At 34.9% G+C, this 26,636-nt stretch overlaps 3 protein-coding genes across 6 annotated transcripts in view; 1 reads left to right on the forward strand and 2 right to left on the reverse strand.

The window, feature by feature from the left end:
• LOC129803160 (calmodulin) overlaps nt 1-15,400 on the reverse strand; it is a 28,785-nt gene extending 13,385 nt beyond the window's left edge. The window contains exons 1-3 of one of the 2 annotated variants that reach the window (XM_055849524.1): nt 15,230-15,400; nt 13,978-14,314; nt 7,241-7,415 (exon numbers count right to left, since the gene is read on the reverse strand). In XM_055849524.1, coding sequence (XP_055705499.1) covers nt 7,241-7,415; nt 13,978-13,980 — 178 coding nt within the window. In that variant the 5' untranslated portion in view covers nt 13,981-14,314; nt 15,230-15,400. Of the gene's footprint in view, nt 1-7,240; nt 7,416-9,424; nt 9,604-9,679; nt 9,886-13,977; nt 14,315-15,229 lie in introns of those variants that run through there. The other variant, XM_055849525.1, reaches the window with a different exon arrangement.
• A 19-nt stretch (nt 15,401-15,419) lies between these two features.
• Nucleotides 15,420-19,907, forward strand: LOC129803159 (GATA zinc finger domain-containing protein 1). The gene is made up of 3 exons (XM_055849522.1): nt 15,420-15,907; nt 15,971-16,069; nt 19,538-19,907. Exons 1-3 carry the CDS (start codon nt 15,508-15,510, stop codon nt 19,690-19,692), a joined length of 654 nt encoding a protein of 217 aa, XP_055705497.1. The 5' UTR covers nt 15,420-15,507; the 3' UTR covers nt 19,693-19,907.
• LOC129803158 (proton-coupled folate transporter-like) lies at nt 19,657-25,881 on the reverse strand. Of its 3 annotated transcripts, XM_055849521.1 has the most exons (7): nt 25,680-25,881; nt 25,555-25,594; nt 25,312-25,455; nt 25,005-25,241; nt 20,839-21,206; nt 19,926-20,545; nt 19,657-19,860 (listed from the first exon to the last, which is right to left on the reverse strand). In XM_055849521.1, the coding sequence occupies exons 4-7, from the start codon at nt 25,117-25,119 to the stop codon at nt 19,797-19,799; spliced, it is 1,167 nt and encodes a 388-aa protein (XP_055705496.1). In that variant the 5' UTR covers nt 25,120-25,241; nt 25,312-25,455; nt 25,555-25,594; nt 25,680-25,881; the 3' UTR covers nt 19,657-19,796. The 3 variants fall into 3 exon arrangements, with proteins under 3 accessions (XP_055705496.1, XP_055705495.1, XP_055705494.1); XM_055849520.1 differs by having other exon boundaries at nt 25,005-25,455; nt 25,695-25,881; XM_055849519.1 differs by having other exon boundaries at nt 25,005-25,455.
• Nucleotides 25,882-26,636: the final 755 nt, after the last annotated feature.

Genomic DNA, 26,636 nt, shown 5'->3' on the forward strand with positions numbered 1-26,636 from the left:
AAGTAAAAATAATCTTATCGCAATAAACTGATAGAGATTCTATACTATTGTCATTTAACCAACACATTTCACACTTCAATTGAAGGTGAGAGGAATGTATTGAAAGATTAGACAGAAATAAAAGTCGATATTTTATCACTTAAACTTTTATGAAAAGCCAATCAATATTTCAAAGCTAAAATATATAGAGTAATGTAAAATGAATACACGATGTCTTGGGATATAATGCCTTTCCAACCTTCTCTCTCCCTCTTCAATAACATTACGTAATTATTCCACCCCTCATGGCACACATTTTCCGATAATGTTAAAATCACATTTCCTGCGATAGTTGTGTTGATGGGCAATAAAAAATTTTCTATGGAAATTTCTCATGAATGTCTCATATCCATACATTTTTTTTTCTTCCTTTGATCATTCTCCATCAGTCACCAACTATATAAACAACGAAAACTGGGAACATTGCCTCTCATCTGACATTGTTGTTACATTTGCAAGATAATTTATCGCATTTTCACACTCTTACCAAACGGTTAAAGACGTAAAATTTAGCATGCCTTATTCTTCTCCCCTTTCTAATGTTAATAAATTTTATCGAAAATTTTGCTAAATTACAAATTTACAATGTATTCTAAAGTATTGTATTTTGATTTTTAAATCTGTAAAATTTGCTGTCATTAAAATTTCTCCATCTCTTTACACCAATTTAAAAAAAAATCAATGCGTCGCTGAGGTAATAACAAGAGTAGGGTCGAATGAACACCTCTTCGACAGGGTAATATGTAGGTAATATGACGTTTTTTCATTAATCTGCGTTTTTTGATAAGGATAACTTTTCAAATTTCATATTCCAAATGGTACAGAGTAGGGTGTCAATAAGTTCTGACACGAGTTTTTAAAGTGTCAATAGGTGTTCCTTTCACCCTACGTCTCTTTAATTTGCTCCTTTACATTTATCTTCTTCATTTTAGAATCAAATAAAAACGGATTTGTAGAGTGTACGGCCTATTCGACCCAATCAACGACCGAACCGATCTAAACAAATCCTAGGGTAAATGTTTTAATTCAAAACCATTTCCAGACGCTTTAACTTTGACAGAAGATTCAACACATTAAGTTCATATTTTCTCTGAAGAGAATTACATAAATTTGCTCCTTGACTCTTCTAGAATGTTACTGTTTAGTCAAAATTCTTTAGATCTAATTTGAAAACTTCTTAAATACAGAAAAATACACGAGTGTAAAATGCTTCTATTGGAAATATATTAATCCAAATGGAGACAAGGGAAAGTTTCTAATTGGAGACAAACAGTGTAAGTGAAACCGCGACGAAAGGCTTCAAAAACCTTGTTGAGTTGCTCCTGAATGCAAGATTTGTTCTTATTCTTGGTCATTTCTCTTTTCTCATCTAAAACGATAAGAAAATCTCTCCAACAAAAAAATCATATTTCGGGGCTTTTCTATTGAAGCATTTGTAGACACTTCAGAAAAACCCTTTCTGTTCACATAGGCAATTATTTCATTTGAATACTTCACGTACCGTTAACAATAAAGATTAGCACTTAATTTAATTAAAATTATCCAGAAATATAACATAAATGTTAAACAAAACGAATAAACAACAGTCGCCTCATTGTGTTTTTCATTAGAAAACATGGTCGATCGATGAAAAATTGAATACACTTTTAATTTTTTCTGAGAAATTAACAAATTTAAATTTGTGAATATGATTGGATTTTCGCTTTATTTGGAGCAAAATTAACTAAATAATAAAACTGAGGTATAGAAAATATATAAATATAATAATTTAGTACTGTATTTATCATGAAAACAATGACGTTTCCATTTGGAGTAGCGAAAAGTTTCCATTTGGAGCAGGTTTTGAATTAGCTTAATTTACCCTATCTTCCATTGATACGCCCAATCACTACCATCCCTAGACGAATACTGAAAAATGTGGGGAGGGGTAATGCGACACAGCCTCTTCCCCTCAATTCCTATTTTAGGGGCAATGCGAATTAACAGTTTATTTAAATGGGGAATGGACCGGTTTATGAACAAAACAACTGGGATGGGCCCCGGACTGTCCGCGAGGAACCAACCCTAAACACGTCTGCACTGCATGACAGTCTGTCTAGAGAGAGAGTTCTCCCTTTCTCTACTCGCGTGCCTATTCGTTACTAATAGTCCTATAAGATACTCCATTTACAGTCATCTTCACCACCCTCAGAGGTTCTGTAGGGGAATTCTGTAATTTTCGTGGCATTGCCACGCGTGAGTTCGAAACCAGACAATGCCATTCGAGCTTTCTTTGTCATATCATATGAGTTCGAAAATGCAATTCATTGAATTTTTAATGAAATACCTTTACTTGATAATTTTATGAAAATACAGGACGCCTTGGTTGATTTGTTTAACAAAATTCATTGTCATTTGAATTGACAGAAATCTCAAATATGTGACTTCTGACAATGCCACATGAGCTGAAATGGCAATGTCACGGCTACAGAATCGCATTTTCGAAAAAGCTCTCCTAAGATTCGAAGCCAATTTGTCATATGGCATTGTCAGAGCGTTACATAATTCCCCTCCTGGAAACTGTCAACATTAGTGTGTGTAAACACTGAAACCTTTTAGTTGATTTTAAACTTTAATAAACCTTATAATGTTAGACCGGTTAGACCATACATATATTACAGCAAATTTAAGTAAATTGAATAAATAACTCCTCTGGTCGAGTTGAGAAACCAGTCGATTGCATGCCACTTTACAAGAAAATTGTCAATCAGAGCAAGTGACATTCATATCACACACAGCTTTCTCCGAAGTGATGATAGCAAAATTTTCTTACTAACATTATACTTTAATTTTACTCATAAAGGACTTAAGACTGTCATCGATAGCATTCCAAATACTTCGAAATTCGAACAGGAAATCGTATAACTACCTTGCGAATATTCAGAAATCCACATGTCTTTTCTTTGATTTTCGAAATCAGTCTTTGAATTTTTCAAATACTGACTATGATTAATACAATTGAAGAATTACTGAAAACATTTTCTACAATATTTTGATAAGTGGCAAACATTTTGATAGCTAATCATAAGAAAAACGCGAAATAACAATCCGTCAACGTAAGAAAACTTTAAATATTTCGAAAGAGCATAGGGGAAACTGGGGCACCACCAAACAGGGGTACCACCAAACACTGCGATTTTTTAAATAGGTATAAGATTTCAGAGAATGAAACTTACATGAAATCATAGATACTATAGGGATGCTTGTCCAGAGAAAGAATGATCCACATAGTTAAAGTAGTTTAGAAATAAGAATCTTTTTTCGCAAAATTGTGAGATTTTGATAATTTTAGTCATTTATATATCTACCTGGAAAATAAAACTGAAATAAGTTACATCAAACTTCACTACACCAGTACTTTCCTACATGCTTTGGGATAATATTTATGTATTTACTAATGAAATTAATGTTCACATTTTCTTAAAAGAATATAAAATTCATCACAAAACAGAGTTTGGGGCACCAACAAACAGGCAAATTTCTCACAATTGCAGATGTCGCGAGCGTAGCTTGAATGGCAAAATTTTTTCTCTTATCTTTCTTACTCTTCATCTCCCTCTTTGTTCGATTTCAGAAATTTATATCCATTCATGGGATTTTCATTCAAGACTCAGGAGAAATATAGTTTCAAGAACCCAATTTTGCATTAAATGATTCTTAATGATTCTTAAATGATTTTAATCAAGGATTGACGAATGATTTCTCGATTTTATTGCAAATAATCAGAAGAGCGCGCAAAATTTGAACTTTAGGTATAGTGTTTGCCACGATTTTAGTGGCGCTGCTTTCCATTCAGAAGTCGAATGTTGTCAAAATGATGAAAATTTCACTGAATAATATGTTCGGTGTGCAGTGCTTTAGTTTTTTGCTATTTTGGTCAGTCATTCTAAATTTTGCAGTGCTTTTTTGAGAATTATTTACATTTTCAATACCTTCTTTATAATTAAGAGTTGTGGTGAATGCCTAAAATAACTTCAATGGGTGAGAAAAACAGGTGTTTTTTGGTGCCCCAGAACGTGTTTATTGGTACCCCGGGTGGTTGGAAAAAAGCGAAAAATGCATCGTGATACAATTTTCCTTTTTACGGAAAATTGAAGTGCTTCACATCATCCTTGTATACATTAATATGCAGCCTATACCTAAGACTATAACATGGGGTAAGCAACATTTTTCTAAAATTCACAGTTTTCTTAGGAAATTCAGTCAAAATCGCATCTTTCAAAAGTGTTTGGTGGTACCCCAGTTTCCCCTATAGAGAGAGCATCAGCGTTAATTACACATTTCGGGGTGTATATCTTAGTTTAAAAAATAGTAAACGTAAGTTTAAGTAATGGTCATTGAACGACTGAAAAATATTTTGCTTAATGCTTAATTTTTGTAAACATGTTTTTTTTTTTAATTTCATCTAAAGCAAGACCGAATGTATATCGAATCTTTTCAACTGCTCTAAGACGCAGTTTCGAAACTGTGTTTATAAAATAAAAGTTGCAATATGAAAGCCACAAGGATTTGCAATTTCTTAAAATAAAAAAAAACCCGATAGGGTAAATGTCCTAATTCAAAACCATTTCCAGATGCTTCAACTTTGACAGAAGATTCAACACATTAAGTTCATATTTTTTTCTGAAGAGAATTACATAAATTTGCTCCTTGACCCTTCTAGAATGTTACTGTTTAGTGAAAATTCTTTAAATATAATTTGAAATAATAATTTGATATTAAACAAATTAAATATAATTTGAGACAAGGGAAAGTTTTTAATTAGAGACAAACAGTGTAAGTGAAACCGCGACGAAAGGCTTCAAAACCTTGTTGAGTTGCTTCTGAGTGCAGAATTTGTTCTTATTCTTGGTCTTTTTTCTTATCACATCTAAAACAATAAGAAAATCTCTCAAAAAAAATCATATTTCCGGGGTTTTCTATTAAAGCATTTGCACACACTTCAGAAAAACCCTTTCTGTTCACGAAATAGGCAATTATTTCATTTGAATACTTCACGTACCGTTAACAATAAAGATTAGCACTTAATTTAACTAAAATTATCCAGAAATATGATATAAATGTTAAACAAAACGAATAAACAACAGTCACCTCATTGTGTTTTACATTGGAAAACATGTTCGATCGATGAAAAATTCGATGGTGAAAAGGTACACTTTTAATTTTTCGGAGAAATTGGCAAATTAAAATTTGTGAATATGAATGGATTTTCGCTTTATTTGGAGCAAAATTAACTAAATAATGAAACTGTGGTATAGAAAATATATCAGTATAGTAATTTAGTACTGTATTTATCATGAAAACAGTGACGTTTCCATTTGGAGTAGCGAAAAATTTCCATTTGGAGCAGGTTTTGAATTAGCTTAATTTACCCTAATTTCGAAGCAGTTATGTTGTTTTATTTAATGACAAAAGCCTGTTATACTTAGAATCGTAATACAGGCAGAATATCTCATAGACGAACTAGATGTTCTTCCTAGCGGGATTTTTTAGAGATATAAGTTAATTATCCCTATACCCTGTGAAACTAAATGCAGTGAACTAGTTCCAATTCGAACACCTTCAGTGCCAGGAAATTTTTGCTGATGAGGGGAAACGGAGCCGAGATACTGGTACCATAGAACGAGCTTAGGTATTGTTGCAGTGTTTCATTTTTTCGACAAATCAGAAAATTTTCATACTGTTCTCCTATATGAAACATTCATTTTTGATTATTTTTTTCAGATGAACGTACATAATGTACAGTTTTATATAAAAGGTGTTAAGTTCTTCACAATAATGTCTCAATTTTTCACGGTTTGTTCTATATGGTTGAACTTTCAATCAAGCTTGTCCGAAATAGTAGGGTAGAGTCATTACTTATGAACATTATACACTTATGAACAGCGTACAACAATCTTAAGTTCTTACCTAAGACAGACTTCGAAGAATCGTAAAATTATCAGTTTGTGATGCAATTAATTTTGTGATTTTTCGAAATCTCTTTAAGGTAAGAACTTCAGATACTTGCGAGGTGTCCATAAGTCTATAATGTCCATAACAGATGACTCCATCTTATTTGGATCTTTAATCAGTCTTTGGAGAATCTGCTAAGTACATATTTACGCCTAGGAGTAGGGGGTGACATTAGCTCTGAAAAATGCGACCAGGTTTAGTGTAATTTTTTCCCTGTTTTCGTACACATTTCACGAGATATCTCCAAAACTAAGTAGGTTGCCAATTTAAGGTTTTCGGTTGCCTCTTCGTTATTAAATTGGCTTTTATTTTGTATTAGTATTTTTTGCTAATTCATTCCACAATGACAGAAAACAATTAATAAACTCAAATGTTTATTCGGCTCGCTAGAAACATATGGGAAACATAGGAAATGTCATGTCCCTGCCTAGGAGTGTCTCCCCGTAATATGGAGATTTTAACTCTTTCCGGACCGCAGCATATGCTGCAAGCCAATTTCAACATTTTTTAATCAAAAATATCTAAGCTCAGGAATTAATTGAGGTCCTACAAAAAATATCTTACATTTGGACATCCTTATAGTTTGTAATCATCCACAAGAATAGAATTTTTATCAATTCTGAATAATTGAAAAACATTGTTTTTCACAGAACATTCATATGCTGCTTTGGGTACGCAGAGTCCCAAAAGAGACGAAAGAGTTAACACTAAACCTACCGACCGTTTTTTGTCGTTTTTCGGTCAAATGACAAACTGCGGTAGGGCAGGATGATCAACAACTTTGTCTTGGAAAAGAGCAAAAAATTAAAATTTAAACACTGAAAAATATATTACATATTTTAAGAAATTCATAAAGTCTGATAATGACATTTTACCGTTTAAATATGTGGTAATCTTAAACCGGTCAATTTGACCGGGTCTTGGTAGTTTTAGTGTTAATCCGTGCGTTTTTATAAAATTTGAAAATTATGTAAACGAAACATTCAGATCTTTGCACCGGGCAGGACTTCAAACTCACAACAGTGAATTAAGCCAGAGATCTATCCACCTAAATGCCAACGCTCTAACCAATTGCACCCCGAGATCCCCACTCGATAGGGTAACTATTTCCAACTTTCATCCCCCTCACAACCCATATTATCAAAAATATATTGATCTTGAAGCCTTTTCTGAATTTTTAAACTACAAATTAAACATGGCTTCTTACCATCAGCATCTACTTCATTTATCATATCTTGAAGTTCAGCTTCTGTTGGATTCTGTCCTAGTGAGCGCATAACAGTTCCCAATTCTTTTGTAGTGATCGTTCCATCTCCGTCTTTGTCGAACAGGGAGAAAGCCTCTTTGAATTCGGCAATTTGTTCTTCTGTTAATTGGTCAGCCTAGAAAATGTTTTTAAATGTGAAAATTGGATTGTATACAACAGAAACTTCTCGAAAATACACTCATATTTTGTCTCTCTTTTTCTTTAAAAAAAAAAAATACCCCAAATTTATAATTTGTATCTATGTACCTCCCTTTGCGTGGTAAGTTAAAACCATTGTGAATATTCCCCGAAAAAAAAAAGAATTTAAATGGCGTAACTAACACACCCGGTAGCCAAGAAAATATCGATTTTCTCCGGACAATCCGTATGTTTTATCTACATATAGTTGTGGGATTTTACTGCTGTATATAATGTGTGCCATCAACCCGGTGATTTTAACCCGACAACGTTGCGTTTTTCATACACTCACGCCATTTGGTATATCAGACACTGTACAGCAAAATATATCTCTTTCACATCTCATGTGAGATCACACACAATACAGAGGAAAATGTATTCGAGCAATACCCCGAAAATGAATCAAATGTTTGTGAATCACTGGGAAAAAACCAAAGCCTTAGAAAGGAATTTCTTTTTATCAATGGCATTGAGAACAGTTTGGGTAAACCTATTGGTCAGAACAAAAAACTGTTCCCAAAGATGTTCATATAGGAAGACACTGTATCTCTCTCTCTGTACATTATGTACAGGAAAAAACTTGGGAGACACCATGAGCCCACCTTTTGCGTGCTTGAGCAGTTTAGTGAGAAAAAAATAATAACTAACACTATCGCATCTCAGTTATGGAAGTTGAGCAATAAAGAAGGCACCAACGACAATCGGAAGTTTAAGATGGGTAACCAATTGTGAACAATGTCGGCAACATATCAATTTTCTTGCCATTTAATATCATATATATAAGTATTGAATAAATGAGACTTGAGAAAAAAAAATTGTGAATGTGAGTCATTTTTTAGGAATTCTTTATACCCTCAAAATCACCAATTCTCTCTTTTTCTCCCATTCTCTCTCACTCTTCCTCTCTTTCTCTCACTAAATTCTCCACATCTCAAACATCAAATCGATTTTCTCTACGGCAATTTTATCCACCCAGTCGCACAAACAGAGAGAAGGAAAGAAGAAGAAGACAAAAAAAATGGTATATGAAAGATAAAATGAAACTGGGGGCGAATGTAGTTAAAGTAAAGGGAGCAATTATTAGTATTTATGTGCTATGCAGACTCTCTCGACACTACCAAACCATGTAATTCCATTTGATTTTCACTTCTCTCACCCCTTACAACACCCATTAATCTCAGAATCTTCTTTATATTCCTTCCCTTTATGCTTTTCTTTCTTCCTTTAACCCATGGGGGTTGGGGTGGTTAGTACAAAATGGCCTTTCATGTTTCACCACTGAACCACCCGTTGAAGGACACTGCGAAAAATTACAACCCCTATCCCTTACTTAGACCCTTACTCCCCAGCTTCTGTATGTGTTTAAGGCAAAAGCAAAAAAAATGCGACGAATGGGGGGTGGTTGGGCGGAAAAAACAGGGTGTGTGGGGGTATGATGGTAAAAGAAAAAAAATTATGGTGTGAATTTGTATGTGACTTCTGAGGTCTCTTCTCTCATTTAACACCATATTGGAAAGGCAGAGCTCATACACTGGGAAACACAAAACACGATGGCGGCGGGTGACAAAAGTCCGCAATGCGGCAAGACGAAAGCATTGACGACAGGTGACGAAGAAAATACACAAAAATGTGAATTACTCTACATTTTCCATCTGCAGACCTACAACAATTTCACCCAGAATGAAAAGAAGAAGAAAATCATCTAACCATCCATCAGAGTGTATCTCCTAGAACTTTTTGCCATTATCCCCCCAAAACATACCCCACCATTCTAGACACTGATTAACCCCGTGTGCGCGCCCCCATGTTCAAAAATTTTCCCAACTCTCCTGCATTGAGAGAGCGAAAACCTTCCAAAATCGATCGTTGTGAGTTGTCGAAAGTGTTTCAACGTCACCCCGCCCCCAATTTTCCCACATTTTCATGGCGAATAGGAAGGAAAATTACCATTTTCTTGGTCTAATTTAATAGAGGTGTGTCTGGTGCTGTATTAAAAACTTCCGAGCCTTTTTTTTCTGTGTTCTTTCCACCACTAGCTCTCCTGTCCAACAGTCCAAGCCTTCTTTTTTTTTTTGCTTTTTGTTCCTTCAATATATTCTCCCGAAAAAGGAAGTCACAGGGTAACGCTGAGCACGATGTCGTTGAGTAAAAAAAAACTTCTCTCAGATATTTCACAGTTGAATTGATAAAATAAACTCATACAAGTATCTCTCTATTTTTTTCCGTATGACTACGTGCTTCTCGTCTTTCCGTTTCTCTACTCTTTTTTTTTGCACACTATTTCTTCTAATATTTCCTCAGCTCAAGTAAAATATGGTTAAAATTGTTCGAATCTTATTATCAGGGCTCCTCCGGAGGGAAGGTCAACCAAACACACTGACTAGTCACTTGCAACTGACTCTCAATCCCACGAACGCAAAACCCCTATAACATATCCTCTCTTCCTCTTTCATCTCTCTCTCACTCTTTCTCATTCTCTCAATTTTACATCTACATTAACAATCATTGGACTTTTTCAAAAAGAAGATATATGTATGATGAAACTGCCACACAGCGCAAACTCACTTCAATATTAAAAGGAATATTAGAGGAATTTTTATAGTAGAGAGCGCCGCTTTGCACCGTTTAGCGGTATTATCACAAGACAACAGGGCCACTCACCGCATCATCAGAATCGTCCCATTTGCCGTAAAACCCCACTATATCCCCCCACACTGCCCAATTGTTAGTGACAAAAAAAGACAGCAGCAACCATCAGCATGGGAGGACAGTTTGGAGGAAAATCGAGCATCCTTAACCCATCCTCAACGGCAAGGCTGATCAACCAACAGCAGCAGCATTCTACGCGAGAGCAACAGCGCATTATGCCTGGGATTTTTGAGTGTGAAAACACCATAGACTCTCCCAAAAAATTCTCTCTCTATCCCACTCTCGAATAGTCCACTCTCTGCCTCTGCAGATCCAGCTACTTGCGTTGCATTAACTGTGGAAGTTTTTTTCTTTTTTTTTACACCCAGACGAACGGACGACCATTTTTTTTCTTAAAATTTTCTAATTAGCTTCTTTGAAGGGCCATAACACCTTGGACTTGAACTAGTCTAATTATAAGTCTTTACGACATCCCCCTTAAATGAACAGCATAACCTTATCATCAGAGATAAGTTAGAAATTGTTGATACGGTTATATAGCTCTATTTTTTCTTCTTTTTTTGTTCTATTACTTTGAGAAAATAGGAAGCAAACTTGTTTATTACGACAATATTCTTCGTGTTTTCTTAATTTTTTTGCCTAATAAAACAAAAAAAAAATACCGAATGGACCAGTTAGCAATCCGAAAAATCAGTGAAAGATCGAATATTTAAGTCACAATGCCAAACTATTAGAATAATTTAACATCAGTGTTAATTAAAAGCCATAAAGTAACTTTGTGGCTTTGAGTCTTAATAATTAGATTGTGGGCGCAGATATCTAATTGGAATAAATTTGACTTCCCACGCATATTAATATTAGTCTGAATTCCATTATTGGGGTGAGCTTTAAATGGTTTAAAACGTCGTCGCAAATTTTTTTTGTAAGAAATCCTAAAATGAAATACCAATAACGAGTTTGTATTTGAATAGTTTAAGAGAAAGCTCAAGAATTTGACAATAATATCAGAAATAATACGATAATTTTAAGAAAGCCCATGTATAAATTAAACACTTCTGTATAATCATTTGTTCACTTGTTTGGTGATTACACGCTTACGTCAACTAACATTCTTAGTACGCGTGATAACGCAGATGGATTAAGAGATTAGTTGGATGGCCAAGCTTAATTGTCCAGTCAAGATTTTTAATAGGCGACTTGAAAACTCTTCTTTAACTTGATCTTACCGATGTTCTTTTTCTACTTGAAGTCAATTAGGCATTTTCGAAATTGGGGATATCTTTTAGCTCAAATACGCATCCAACTTTTACACCTGTTAGTTTTAAAAGGTCTTTAGTACTAGGGTAAGTGTGCCAAATTTCGGCCACTTTGAGTGTAATTTCGGCCATGCAAATAAATTAATTGAAATTATGTATGTAATCTTCGAATAGTCAATGAATTCATTTTGATTTTAAATATTTATTCATTTTAGGATGTATTAACACAAAGACCGTTAATTTTTAGTTATAATTTGAATTTAAATTGCGTTGTAAAAACTCAGTTTGGAAAGAGTCTTACAACAAATGTGACAGATCGATTGTGTTTCTAGCAGTCTTTTGATTTGTGGTGAAGTGCAAGACGTTTTCCTTGGGTGTTTTTCATGAAAATTGATTAATTTCCATTAAGGATTGTTTCTGTTTATGTTAATAGTGAATCAATCTTTAAATTTCTGGTAAAATTTCCCAGCTGGATCCTGTATTTCGCGTAAAAAAGTATATACTTTGTGAGCGTCTCTCCGGTGAGGTACAGTATAAAAAAATTTTGGCTCCTTTACCATGATTTTCATTGCAAATTTTACATTAAACGTGTAATTCTGTGTACTGGTACACATTCATGTAATTTCTACACATTTTGTCTGAAATCTCTCCGAAATCTCTAAAAAATTTACACAGCTGTGTAATTATTCGCTTATTTTGGCCGTACGGTGAAAAAAGACGTAATGTAAAACAAGAAAGTGAAATTTGATACCGTAAAAAAAACCACTTCCGTTACAGTATTCTCTCTACTTTTGCATTAGCAACAGAACATTACTTAAAAAGTACAATATTTCATCATTTAATTGATTGCACAGTTTACGATTACATAAAATTTAAGATACACATTTTCAGATTACTTGTTTTGCTCAAATACATAATTTGAGTAACTTTACAAGAATAATCGTGGTAATAAAGCAAACCAACTATTATCATTGTATTTTTTTTACTGTGTAGTGTCGCCTATTCTGGCAACATCTTTTGCTTTCCTTAATTTCTTATTTATTTTATGTAAGTATTCTTTTTCAATTTCTAAATTCTACAATGTCCAGAGAAAAAACCATTGCTTCTATGAAAAGGATGATGTAGAAAAGGATTTGGAAGAGTTCAGGAAGGGCAAATTGCTACGGGAATCTACGCGTAAATTTGAGATGCTACTCTTCAGGTCTTCAGGACAAATTACACAGAAGATCTCGGGGCTTATGGATCATATATACGTATTAAACTAAATATTAAACTCGTTCCGCTTGACGTTGTGAAATTTTCTATCCGTTGCGTTGCAAAAGGTGGCCAGAAAAAAGGTGGTCGGAATTTCACACAAAGTGGCCGGAATACTACCCAAAGCAATGTCCATATTATTATTAATTTTTCAATATTTTAGGAAGTGATTTAAAGAAAACAAAGATGATAAACTAGTCTTCAAGGTTCCAAACAACCCTTCCGGAAAAGGAAGTAACAAAAAATAACAATATGAATTAAAAATATTACATATCAAACTTAGGGACTTCGGTGCTTATATGCTACTATGCCGAAATTTGGCACACTTAGGGTAAGTGTGCCAAATTTCGGCATAGTTGCATGCAAGCGAAAAAATCTCAAGTTTGAAATGTACTATTTTTATTACAAATTGATTTTTTTTCTTTCTTCTTCAGGAGCGTTGCTTGGAACCTTCTAGACAGTTTATCGTCTTTATTTACTCTAAGATCATTTTTAATACATTTTAAAATTAATAAAAATGTAAACATAGCTTTGGTGCCCTATTTCGGCCACCTTCATCCTCCTAGTTTCTTGCCCTTCGGGAATTCTTCCAATGACTTTTTCACGTCTTCTCGTTTGTTAAAGCTACATTTTTTGCTATTCTTTCGCATTGTATAATCTCTAGAGTATGTAAAAAATAAAAATTTATGGAAATTCGTGGAACAAAAAAGGTGGCCGGAATTGCAAGCTGGCCGGAATTTGGCACACTTACCCTAACATTTTAAATCAAATGCAGTAATTGGAAAGATTAATCATCATTTCACACAGAAATATTCATTAGAACTGAATAGTAAGGCATTTTTCATCGGAACCCCATTGGGATCCATCTGGAATGATCTCAGGTGTTACAGTTGGTCACACAGACACAAATTACTCACAGATTAATCACACAGATCAATCTATAGGTGTTTTAAAATAAAAATTTTTCCCATGTTATCTAGTGGTTAGGATACAATTGTAAATAAAACCAATCAAAAAATGATTGGTAGCAGCAACATTTCCGGACAAAATACTGGATCCCTGAAATAGAATGATTCAATATAAGAGCCACAAAAGTGTTCCAAGTGATTCAACTATGGCTTCAGCCTGTCCCTGAAATAGGTGGTGGGTAAGACGAGAAATGCAGCATGAGTGTCCCTGGTCTTCTATAGATCCAACAAAGAAAAAGACTCCGCGCAGCTGTCGCAGTGCACATTTTTGCGCCCAAGCGCCAATATCCGATTACGAATGATGAACATGGCCGACTGTTTTGGCCTTTTTGCATATAAGCATTGCGAAAGAGTGCAGACAAAATCAACTCACCATCTTTCTGCCCACTTCCAGTAACCAAACTTTTCCTCACGTCTCACTTCAACGTCTCCACTGCCCTCAAGCTAACAAACACACACACTAGACAGATCTGGCAGGGAGAGGGGCTTATTTTTGCTGGAAACCGGCGTGGCGCTTTTTACTCTCTCTCTCTCTCCTCACTCTCTCGCTCTACTTGTCCTCAAGCCAGATGTATCTGTACTCGTTGAAGTTGGCTTGTGACGGAGAGAATTTGCGATTGTGCTGGTAGCGCTGTATAGCTGTTCTTGGGTGCGGTTTGCGATAGAGAGGAGATTGTTGGCAGCGCCTGTTCTGATTGGCTCTCGTCTACCTGCAATGCGTCAATTTTCACTTTTAAACTCTAACCGCCTTGTCTCGTGCAACGGTCACAAGTCCCCATTTATACAGTGCTCCCCCTTACGGCGGGGAAGGGTGTCGCATATGATTTTCCAAAATGTGTCTTTTTGAGAGTTGGCAGTCTCAAAAAGTCAAAATGATTTACCACTTGATTGTTCTAATGGAAAAAACAGAGAATTCTAGAGAACCCTAGGAGGGGATAGACGCGACATAACACGTGCATGTGTCTGCATGCAGCAGAAAAATATTTATTCAGAGCATTTGGCACTTTTCCACGCTATCTTATCACATGAGTGGGAAACTTTTCGAGGACATTAGCATTTCTGTTTTTCCGCGGTCGCACGAAAATTACTCTCTCTGCGTGACTCTCCTGACCCAAAGGGTTGTTTGTCCCTGATGGCCCAATAAACTCCCAAACAAGAGCTTTATTGCTTGGTGTTTTTATTTAAAGCCATCCCTCCCTCCCCAAAAACCACCCTCACGCATTGCGAAACTTTCAATATCATTGAGGACACATCCACAATGGGGAGGTAACATTGGGGCGGAAATGAAAGAGGAGGAGTGTGTGGGAAATGTTGGAAAATAGCATTGTGAAATTCCCGGACTATTCACACAAATGCATCTTTCAATTAGTCAACCCTCTCCTTTTGAAATCCATTCAAATACCCACATAATTGGATTTAATGGTAAAGTCTTGGGTGGAGACATAGAGTACGGAAATTCCTGTAGCCTTGTCCCTCGGATTACCTTGTGGTGAGTGGGTGTGGAAAAGCTCAAGAAAATTGCAAGTGTAGAGGGTGGCAAAAACATGGTATTAAAATGTCCTCGTCATTGCGCACTGCAGATCAATTTATCGCAGTATTTTACAATTCAACCATAAAGATATTACCGTTTATATGGCCATCCGCATATTTCAGAGTTCACACTCGATGCTCGATGGGTGTTATTTCAGTGATTTTCCTTCGGAAAATATCGCTTTTATCTCTCAGAACAAAAATTTCTCTAGGAACACGACGCTTTTCGACAGAAAAACCACTTTGATACTACTGCTGCCATCTAGCCGGTATGGCAGCTGGCATGCCAGTTGACACCCATGACATTTCCCCCCCAAAGCTAAAATGTAAACAATAAAAACTTCTGATTTCCTGCCCAAAATTTCCCAGCAAGATGCTACCAAAATGTTCTCAGTGCGATCGAACATCGTCAGTGATGTGGTGGAGTGTATCCAACGGTGAAATCTGCAATGAATGCAACGAGTTGAAAAAGAATGGAGATCAGGATGAAAATGGATCGCAATGCGAAGAAAAAAGTATCCGAAAGAGTACAAGGATTACCCGGATGAGAATAAAATACAATGCTGGAATTATTCGTGGAATTCCCAAAGGCAAGAGCAGGAGGAATATATTCAAAAAAGCCCCTCCTGCAAAAACTCCAACCATCACAGCAACCACCAGCACAGTTGAGAGCTTATTCTTCGGGAATAAGTACTACCAGGTCGGAGATATTGTATCCCTTGTGGACAACAAGTACAACACGTACTATGCACAGATCCGTGGCCTCCTTCAAGGTGAGGACAGATAATTCCCTCTAACAATTTTCGACAGCTAAATTCCATTCTATTTTTTCCCAGACAGTTTCTGTGAAAAATCTGCTGTTATCACCTGGCTCATTCCAACCACTGACAGTCCTCCTCCCAATGAAGCCTTCGATCCAGCCACCTACCTGATAGGTATGTTCTATCCGGGATGCAGTAGCGTATCTAGACACTTATGGGGGGGGGGTGCGATTGTACGGGAAGGCGCCCTTACCACGGTAAAAATTGTTTTGGAAGCGTCACCAAAAAACACATATTTAACCTATATTATTTGTTCTTGTCTTCAACTTTAAACCTTTACGTTTTGTCTAAAGTTATTCATCTTTGTATCAATTCAGTATATAGGGGAAAGCTTTGATCGTTCGCACATACGCTACCTTCAAACACTTCGTATTCATTTATGTTATTCATTTATTTATTTCAATAGCTACTCTTATTAAATCCCACCTTTCCTGAAAAAACTGGGAGTCTAATCCTTCTTTCCTAGTTTCAGGAAGCAAAAATGAAGAACAGGTCCAAAACTGCAATTTTTCTGTATAATACTTCGTACGATTTTGCACAATAGGGGAAAGGCTCATAATTTTGTCCAGTTTCTTATTTTGGACACTTTGAGGATAAAATTGGACACCTAAAATAAATTGATTAAAATGATGGATTTTTATTCCAATATTTAATGAATAATGAATTCTATCTAAATATTTGTTCTTTTTGGAAGATTTTAACGCTAAATACGTTAAATTTTGAATATGATTTGTTGAAAATTCAGTGTGAGCAATTGCTTACGAGAAATATGACAGAACTTTGTGTTTACTTCAGTCTTATTTAGCTGTGATGAAGTACTAACAATGTTTCTTCGTTTTTTGAGTGATATTATTGAATATTCATTGAATATTGTGTTGATTCACATTAATGGTGATTTGTACATTTGACCTGAAGTTAGATTTGCCTTGTGAATTAATTTTTCATGTGAAAAATGGGAAATTTTTTAAGTCATTCACCAGTGAGGTGATACTCCTTATTTTGGACGGGTGTTTTTCTCAAGAAATTTCGTGAAGTTTTAGCTTTTGTGATGACTGGAGAAAGAAAGGAGCATCATCTCTACGAAAGAGAAGTAGCGAGAAATGCCTTGAATTTTCGATTTTCTGCTTCCTTGGAGATATTGTGACTTTTTTGATATTTCTAGACCAGAATAAGGAAAAACTTCTCGGGGTCAATAAGTATGATAACTAACAATTACAGATTGCATAAATTCGAAAAACAATTTTTTCTTAAATATTCAAAAAACTTGTTTAAACTTTATGGGTACTCTCGTCCACAAAAATCTAGAGGTCAAATGTAAGGTTATCCCGCCAATGCCCGCCATTTGTTTTGTAACACCAACCTTGTAACAAAATTCCAAGCGGGAGCAATACACAGAAAAAAATATTTTGTAAAAATGTTCGTAAATGTTTGAGAATTCCTATGGGGGAGTTACAAAAAAGTTCGTAAAAGTTTGTACTTTTTTCACATACATTGTTCGTAACATGATTATTTGACGAACTTTTTTGTACTTTTACAAACATTTGTTCGTAAATGTTCGTAAACGCGCAAAAAAATGTTCGTAAAATTTTGTCATTTGTTCGTAAATTTTTGTTTTCCTGTGGAACATTTACGAACAAATGACAAAATTTTACGAACATTTTTTGTGTGTTTACGAACATTTTTTGTGTGTTTACGAACATTTACGAACAAATGTTTGTAAAAGTACAAAAAATGCTCGTCAAATGATCATGTTACGAACAATGTTTTTGAAAAAAGTACTAACTTTTACGAACTTTTTTGTGGGTTATACGATTCACAAGCATTTCATAACTCCCCCATAGGAATTCACAAACATTTATGAACATTTTTACAAAATATTTTTTTCTACATTTCTCCTTTTTGCAAAAAAAATTCCTGGCCCAGATAAAGGATATCAAAGATGGCGCCTAGTGCTTTATCACTTGTGAGTTTTAATGAAAATTTTAAAGTGCTCTATCTCGGGAACGGGTTAAGATTTTTTCTTGCTCTGTTTTTATTTGAAAAGTAATTTTGTTCTGTTTAAAACTATTTAGTCAATTTTGGATTATATGTTCAAGTCTTTTCTTTTTGTAATAGTCTTTTAATATTTTTTTATAATATGAAAATGGATTTTCAGAAAAACCCCATTCTTAAAACTTTTATTTTTTTTTACTATTTATCAGTATCATCGAGTACTATATTCCTTGAAAAATTTAACTTTTGATTTTGAGTTTAACAGGTTTAATTTTGAAAATTCAGTGAAATTTTAATAGTTTTTAATAAAAGTTAAACGGAAAAGTGGAAACTCTCCTTTCAAGGAATGTAGTACTCAATGTTGATCAACAGGAAAAAATTAAAATTTTGAAGAATTTTGATTAAGATTGTTTTGAAAACATGCACAGCTTATGCATGAAATGGTTAATATTGTGCTGAAAACATGCACAGCTTATACATGAAATGGTTAAGATCGTGCTGAAAACATGCACAGCGGTAGCGGTTGAACTTCATAAAACAGATAGTGATCGTCAAAATCGGTATAGCCGCGCACAGCTCAAGAATAAAATGGTTAAAATTGGGCATAAGTCCTGCATAGCTCAAACAAAATTGATTCTAAATTTTTAACACTTTTCTTAATCTTAATCGTTTTACATTTAACAGCTGTACGCGTTTTCAGCACAATCTAAACCGTTTTTGCTTGAGTTATGCAGATTTCATGCACAATATCTCAGAAGTACCAGTTTTATATAGAATATCATTTTATACTTGAGCTATGTGTATTTTCAGCACGATTTTAATTTATTACTATTTTGAAGTATTTTTTTTTATTGCAACTCGAAATATTGAAACAATATAAGGACAAAATGCGTTTCAGGAGCCAAGAGGAGCTCCAAGAAAGCTCTGCAACAAATTAGGCGCCCCCCAAAAACTACCTGAAGGAATTTAAAGTGTCCCTTTTTATTTCAACACGAAATCTTGCAAAAATATAAGGGCAAAATGTTTTTTTAGAGCTTCGTGGGCGCCAAGAAAGCCTTTAGAACAATTGTACGTCCTAGAAAGTGAGGGAATTAAAAAAGCTTTTTCTTCAACGCGAAATTTTGGTATCGTAAAGAAATTAAAAGTTTTTTATTTATTTCAACGCGAAATTTTGAAGAATTATAGGGACAAAATGCATTTTAAGAACTAGAGAGGCGCCCCATAAAGTTTATGAGAGAATTAAAAGTGTTAACGCAAATTTTGGTAGATTATACACTGAGAAAAAAAGAAGGTGCGATTAACTTTTTTTCATCATAATTTTAACACTTTTTAGGTGTAAAAATATATCAACATTTTTAATGTTAATTTTCCACCTTTTTAAGGGTAAAATTAACATGAAAAAGAGTTAATTTAACCCCTAATACACCTAAAAAGCATAATATTTACACCGATTTCGGATCAATAATGCAGGGTAAAATTAACATTTCCGGAATGTTATTTTAACTTTTTGGGATTTCTCTCAGTGTAGGTACGCTACTGCCGGGATCTTTTCAAAAGAGGCTTTACAATTCTTAGATTTCTTTTCAACAGGTCCTGACGAAGATTTTCCCAGGAAACTTTCTGCCCTGCAGTTTGTCATGCACGCCCCCAATGACTACTACAAACAAGACTGCCCCTACCCAAAGCCCTACACTCTGGATGCAACGGAATGCGATACAAATTCATATATTTGGTCGAGACTTTGAGCCTCTCTATAGATTTTACAGTACCCCCGAAATACTTCCGGAAGAGTACTTTTGGTACAAATATTGTACTTAGGAATTAAGTAGATCACAGATAGAGGCCAATATCAAGTTTCCTGGAGATTGTTGTAAGGCACTCGGGGAAGTCCCTTCTCGAGGACATAGGCTATCCTGAAAGTATTCAATAAAACAGTTCAGAAAAAAATATTCTCTGTTTTCTTTAGAGAGATTCTTACAGCATCCAGATGAAGCACAGAAAAGTCCCACCAGTGCTGACGGCATTGAAAGCCGATGGGAAGGTATCAATGGTGTTACTGTAAATGATAGTGTAGAGAGGAGCTGATCCAAGTGGTGAGATTGACTCCAGAGCTGTTACAAGTGAGAAAATCTTTCCAATCTCATCCTGAGGAGTCACATTAGACACCACAGATCTTCCCATAGGTCCCGAAATGCTCTTCATCACCCCCAAACCTACTCCAATGTACAAATCTCTTGGTGTATTGGCAAGAGTCCTGGCAACATTCTGCAGGCAGTCGCTCCCAAAGGCCAGTGCTGTTAGCATAGAGTCTGACACGTTAAAGAATTTCTTGAGTATTGTCAGGGCTAAAAGAGAGCCCACCATTTGCACAACAAGGCTCACGGACTCGTAAATTGTATACTCGCGAATGGTCCAGCCAAATTTGGCACGAGTAAACAGAAAGAATACTGTCATATTACCCTCCATGAGAGCTAAAGACAGCACCAGCCCAGATAGCGTTAGCCAGATGATAGCCCGGCGATTGTCAGGACGTGGAGTAAAAGATGTCTTCACCATATCACAGACAAGATCGAAACGAAAGAGCTCTCGGAATTTTGACTAAAAATTAGAATAAGCATCAGGAGGAATAATCTTCTCTGCCCTCGAAATTAATTCTTCAACTCTGCCAGTCAATATCGATTTACGAATGGGCTATCAGAGAACAATCCTCATATAAAAAAACCCCAAAATTCTCCCATTAATTTCTTCCACAAAAATTTCCCTTCTGCGTCCAAAGTATTCAATAAAATTATTATTTCGCATCAAAAGCCAAATTATTCTCAAAATAACTGCCCAAAATGAAGGTAATAAATTTTCAAGGTGGCATAAAGTGAGTCATTATGGGGACTTACCCCTTCGAATTCACCGCAATCAACCGTTTCAGAGACACACAGCCAGATATAGAGGAGTCCCAGGAGGCAAGATAAGCCAGATATGGCGAATACTGTAGAAGAATTAGTCCACTGGAGGATGTAACTGCTAGAGATGGAACCAACAAAGATTCCAGCAAATAGTACACCCTCAGTAATTCCCATTCTAATGGCTCTGTTCTTCTCCGTGGTCACATCATTAACATTGCAGAAAATGCCTGTGATCAGAGCACATGTTCCACCTGAGAACATCACTGGAGCATAGGCAAACATGAAGAGCCAGGGATTGAGGGTGAACTTTGTGGAGGCAAAAGAAATCCCAGCAAGAAGAAAATACACGCAAATATACCCTGAAAATTGAAGTGTTTTTGTGCAATCTTATCGCTAATTTGATAATTCATTATTCCATCGACTGTTTGGCTAAAAAAACACTCCCAGCACTTTATTGCAAAAGTGCTCTTTTAGAGAACATGATGAATTTATTTATTGCAGTGGCGTAGCAAGGATTGGTATCACCCTTTGCGGAATTTGCACATTCATCTTCAACTCTTGCATCTTTTGGGACTCTGGATTACTTATATTATGATTACAAATTATAAGTATACTCAGAAAAATAATCGAGTAAAACTTACTCGAATCGATGTTGAATTAACTCTTTTTCGTTGTGATTTTCGATTAACTATATTTTAGAGTTGATTTTACTTCTATTTAGGCTTAGGTGTAATATTCGGAAGAGTTGTTTTAATTTTTCTTCCTAAAATTTACTACATGAAAAAAGAGTATAAATAACTCTTTTTAAGGCTGAAAATAACTCGTTTTAAGAGTTAAAATAACTCGTTTCAAGAGTAAAAAAAATCTTTTTTAGAGTTAAAATTACTCCTTCAAATCCCAATATAAATATGTTTTGCAATTTTATGTTTTTTTTTAATTTTATAATTTTCTTTATTAATATTTTCTTGACCTCAAGTTCCGAGCGAAATATCACGTATGGTGCACGCTCATGTCTTCATGAAACACTGTTAGGCATATTTCTAGTTGATGTTCCATATGAACTTTATCACATGAAAATCTTCTTAACTGAAGTATATTCTTAAAACGAAAACACTTAAGCATATACTTCAGTCGAGATGAAAATTTACATCGAAGAAGATTAATAATTACATCGATATCCGACGAATTAATTCAACTCGCACTTTCAACTCTATTTACTAAAATTTACAACGAAAAAGAGTAACAATTACATCGATAGAGTTAATTCAACTCTGCCATAGAGTTGTTTTAACTTTTGAGGTTTTTTCTTAGTATATGTTCAAATCCAATATATAATATTTTGTTATAGGACCTAGATTAACTCCTGCCCTGAGCTAAAATATTTTTCTCTCAACGATGAACTGGCGCAATTAATTTTAGAGGAATATATCTCCGGTGATTGCTAGTGAAAATTTTAATCACCCTAAGTTAAAAACACTTCAGTGGCTGAAGAAAATCTCCATCAGGATCGAAAGCCCTGGGCAAAACCAAAAAAAAAGTTTTCATCTTAGGGTGACTAACCTTTTCACTGGCAAATCACTGGAGATATTCCTCTAAAATATTTTTGATCAAAAAATCGTAAAATATCCTTTCTGCATATGCGAGAGTCTCGAAAGAATTAAATAATATTCAATTAATAAGAAATAATTATTTTAATCACGTAAAATATTTTTGTCTCTTTGAGTTCTCTGATTGGCCAGAACTTGAAAGCATTCAAAGGTTGAGCCAATCAGAAATTAAGATTAGATTAATATATTTTATGGGACTTAATCGATTAAATCGGGTAATATTTTATTTTTATTATTTATATAATTATTTTTAAGCGCCAGAATCTGAACCGAAACACTTTAAATTAGAGCACTTTAGTTAGTTCACAGACCTGAGATTTTCTTCATTTTATGTCGTGTTTTTAGACAGTTTTTGACTTTGTTTTTTTTTTTAAATTATTGTTCAACCGATTTGCTTAAAGTTGGATTAATTTGGAAAAAGTTTTGAATGTTCCAGCTCAGCTGCACCGGTTTTAATCTGTAATGAGTGTAGGCTAAGTAACCGGTGATTGATCTATTTTTCCGCAAATTGTTTAAGTATGTTTCAAATTACCCTATTTTACTCATTTTTTATGTTTCAGTATTTTTTGTAATTTTTAGTTTTTCGTAAGCGATAAATGCAGAGACATAGGGGAAAATGCCCATGCTTTGAACGGTCCCAAGCTTTATAATGACTAAATTTTACCTATGTTTCTGCATAAATGCGACTCCGCAATATATTTTAACAAACAAGACACTTTCCCCTAGTTTCTAAAATATGGGTGAGATGACTCACATTTTTATTGAAAAACATACGGGTCTCAGTGGCGCAATATCCAAGACCGTGTTGGTTCTTGGGCGGATGAGATCTCTGGCTCGACTCTCGCAGTTGTGAGTTCGAGTCCCGCCCGGTGCAAAGATCTGAATGTTTAGAAAAAGACATTTTCACTGTGATATAACGTAATAAAAATGCATTGATTCTGCCCAAAAAACTCCGGGAGCATGGAAGAAGCATCCACATCACAGGGAAGGCGCTCCTGGGCGGTCTACACATGGACTTAGCGGATTCTTCCAACATGGGATACAACAGCAGCAATATAACATGATTACATTGTAACAAGTATTCCTACACGATTTATAATAATTAAATGAAAGAAGAGATTGATAGTAGTTGTTCTCTTAGTTATGACATAACTATGGCTCTAAACTTTTCAAAAAGAGCAATAAAACCAATTTTTCTCATTTTCTTCTTGCTCTGAAAAATGGGCGCTAAATGGTTAGAGATATCTACGTAGAGCTTTCAGATGACCCCCTAATAAGTCAACCTATGGATTATTATTATGACCCTCATTTCCTTCCTACCCCTCCCGTTTCAGCGCCAAAGTCGTTTTTTTTTTGTGATTACAGGAAAACACGTCATATGGGATCATAGGGCTTAATCAAAAAATCTTAAGACAAGAGAGAAAATATAAGAGAACTTTCAATCAATCGGTCAAAACGCTTAAAATCACGAAAAAAAAATATTTTTTCGTGATTTTTTCGTGATTCGAAATTTGATTACACGGCTAATATACGAATTTTATCATAATATTGTTTTTCTTGTGTTAAAAACGTTACATTGATACACCAAAACACTGATTTTAATTTCGAAAAAGTCATACAATTTATTAGTTCAATTATAATGAAAAAGTTGGCTCTATCGGAGTCAATTTGGGTCCAAGTTGACTCTATCGGAGTCCGTAGAGCGTAGAGTAAAAAAATAACTGTTGACTCTATTGGAAATTGACTCTATCGGGGATTGACTCTATCGAGGTTCCACTGTAAATAGTGTATTTCTCAACCAAATGGTACCATGTTTGGGCTCGTTGGAAATATTTTGGACTTTCCGAAAAAACTGAATCAGTTCCAATCGGTTATGTTATGAACCTAATAACTAATTTTTATTTGAAATTCAATTATGTTACTCCCTAAATTATTTTGGGAAATGTTTTTTTTCAGTGATTTATAAATCGGTTCAAGTCGATTGTGAACCGGTTATGAACCGATAAGTGATTTTTGTCCGAAAATCAATTTTATTTTTCTTAAAACTGATGAGTGATTTATGAATCGGTTCAAATTTGTTGGGAACTGGTAAACAGTAATTAATGCAAAAGTACTTTTGATATATAGCATCTTTAGTCACGAGTTTTTGCAATTCGCAAAGACATTGGCTCCTAACTACGCCACTGTTTAGCTGATTGAATTAAAAGTATATTAGAATATAAATAATCTAATCTTCACCATAGCCTAGGTTTATCAGTCGCTTTGTATTCTGAAGCAATTCTAGGAAGTTTAAATGTTTGTCTCAATGATTAGAATATTAATATTTTGCTTTTTGAATCTGAATCCAATTGAGCTTTCTATGGAAGGGGCAAATTCTTCAGTTTTGCCAATAAGTGGCTGCAATGACTTTGTATCGGGCTTGCTTTATTATCTATTCTTATCAGGAATTTAAGTTTTAAGTGACCCCTGAGAATAATTGTTCTGTTTATGAACTAATTTTTGATCTGATGATCCACTAAGTTATAAATTTGCTTTATTAAAAATTCTTACCTGTAAAGGATGCATACAGCAAAGGCTTCCGGCCAAATTTATCTGACCAAGGTCCCATGAAGAGGCTACAGAATGCTGGAATCATCTGCTCAACCAGGGATCTCACCATAAGCATTTTGGCAGTGTACGGTTGCACATGTTCCTCCAGATTCTGAATATATTCACTCTCATCCGCCGTTCCCAGTTGAGCACAGTCACTCTCATTGAACCCTAGAAGATTTGTACAAGTCTGATAGACTATCAGATTGGTAAAAACAGGACCAGTAAGACTCCAGGCAAAGAATATCAGAAAAACTGCTGGCTCAACTGTGAAAAGGGGTTTTCTTCTGGGAATTTCAATACTGGCATTTGCCTCCTGCTCTGGCAGTACTGTGGTCAGCAGTTGTGTCTCTGAAGACGCCAAATCTTCAGGTTCGTGACCATTTTGTTGATTCTGGGGTCCCATTGGGTTCTGGAAGCCACACAAGTGCATTGTAAACAAAGAAACTTTCTCAAGACGCTCAAGACAACGCACAGAGAACGCTATGATTGCATATTACATAACACTCACCTCAATCTCTGGCAGCTATGGTGCTTTCGTGTTGATGGATCTATAATGAGGTATTTCAATGGAAAACTTGAGTATTGATAAAGCAAAAAAAAAGTGCAAATTTTCAAGGTAAATCATTCACATACCTCGTCTTGACTCACATTGATCACAACTGCAGGATGATTGGATCACTTCACTGAGGCAAACCCTATACGGTTTATTGGTAAATGACTAAAGAAAAAGCACAGGGGAGTTTTTTATTTATCAAGATAATGAGCATTTTTCTACGAGGTGATAGCGCGCGTTTGTTTTGGCAACGCAAAAACAGCTGATTCACTGATATAAAAACAAACTGCATGCCATTAAGGAAGCAATTGAATTTTTCGCACCCGTCGCATGAGGCTCTGCAGTCGGAAAATTGTTTATTTGAAACAAAACTGTTGCTTTTTGCGGAAAGTCTGCAAAATCGTATTTTCTATGTAATTTTCATGATTAATGTTTAATTAAAAGATAAAGATTGAATGTGGTTTCTTTGATTACATGCTTGAATTAGATTTTTTCTTTAAAAATCTTTGTGTGAGTCAAAAATGTTCGTTACAACCTAAAATTGTGAAACTATGACAATTAATCAATGTTCACTCAATTTTCTGCTGTAGAACTTGCAGTTTCGTACTAATATGCATTATTTTCAATCAATAAGGATTTAATAGTGGCAAATAAGTTCTAAAAACTCTAAAAACAACTTATCAGACAATTCCAAGAAAAAATCTACTGACCCGGCCGGCTATGTACAACTTAGTATATACTGTGTATAATACTTAGTACGAAACTAGTATTCCCATACAAAATACATCGAAATCATCGAAATACATAGTAGATTTTGTATGAAATGTTCCAAATACTCATCATTAGTGTGCGTGAGTCGACATTTATACTGAGTACATTTACTTTGTATTTACTTGGTTTTCCTAATTAATTTTTTTAATAAATTTTCCGTGTATTTTTCTAGTATTTATACCAAGTATTTTTCGTGTATTGGTATTGAGTCAGTACCTAGTATTTTTCAGTTATTTATACTAAGTAAAAACAATGTATTTTTTTTA

Source organism: Phlebotomus papatasi, chromosome 2, assembly GCF_024763615.1.
Source record: "Phlebotomus papatasi isolate M1 chromosome 2, Ppap_2.1, whole genome shotgun sequence".
In the NCBI taxonomy this organism is placed as follows: domain Eukaryota; kingdom Metazoa; phylum Arthropoda; class Insecta; order Diptera; family Psychodidae; genus Phlebotomus; species Phlebotomus papatasi.

What these genes read in the sequence shown, in the direction of transcription:
- LOC129803159 (XM_055849522.1), top strand. Translation starts at nt 15,508, where the DNA reads ATGCTACCAAAATGTTCTCAGTGCGATCGAACATCGTCAGTGATGTGG. An exon ending in GATCCGTGGCCTCCTTCAAG is followed by an intron (nt 15,908 to 15,970) that starts GTGAGGACAGAT and finishes ATTTTTTCCCAG; the next exon opens with ACAGTTTCTGTGAAAAATCT. An exon ending in TCCAGCCACCTACCTGATAG is followed by an intron (nt 16,070 to 19,537) that starts GTATGTTCTATC and finishes TCTTTTCAACAG; the next exon opens with GTCCTGACGAAGATTTTCCC.
- LOC129803158 (XM_055849520.1), bottom strand. Translation starts at nt 25,449, where the DNA reads ATGGGACCCCAGAATCAACAAAATGGTCACGAACCTGAAGATTTGGCG. An exon ending in ATTGCGGTGAATTCGAAGGG is followed by an intron (nt 20,546 to 20,838) that starts GTAAGTCCCCAT and finishes TCTAATTTTTAG; the next exon opens with TCAAAATTCCGAGAGCTCTT. An exon ending in CTGTGCTTCATCTGGATGCT is followed by an intron (nt 19,861 to 19,925) that starts GTAAGAATCTCT and finishes GAATACTTTCAG; the next exon opens with GATAGCCTATGTCCTCGAGA.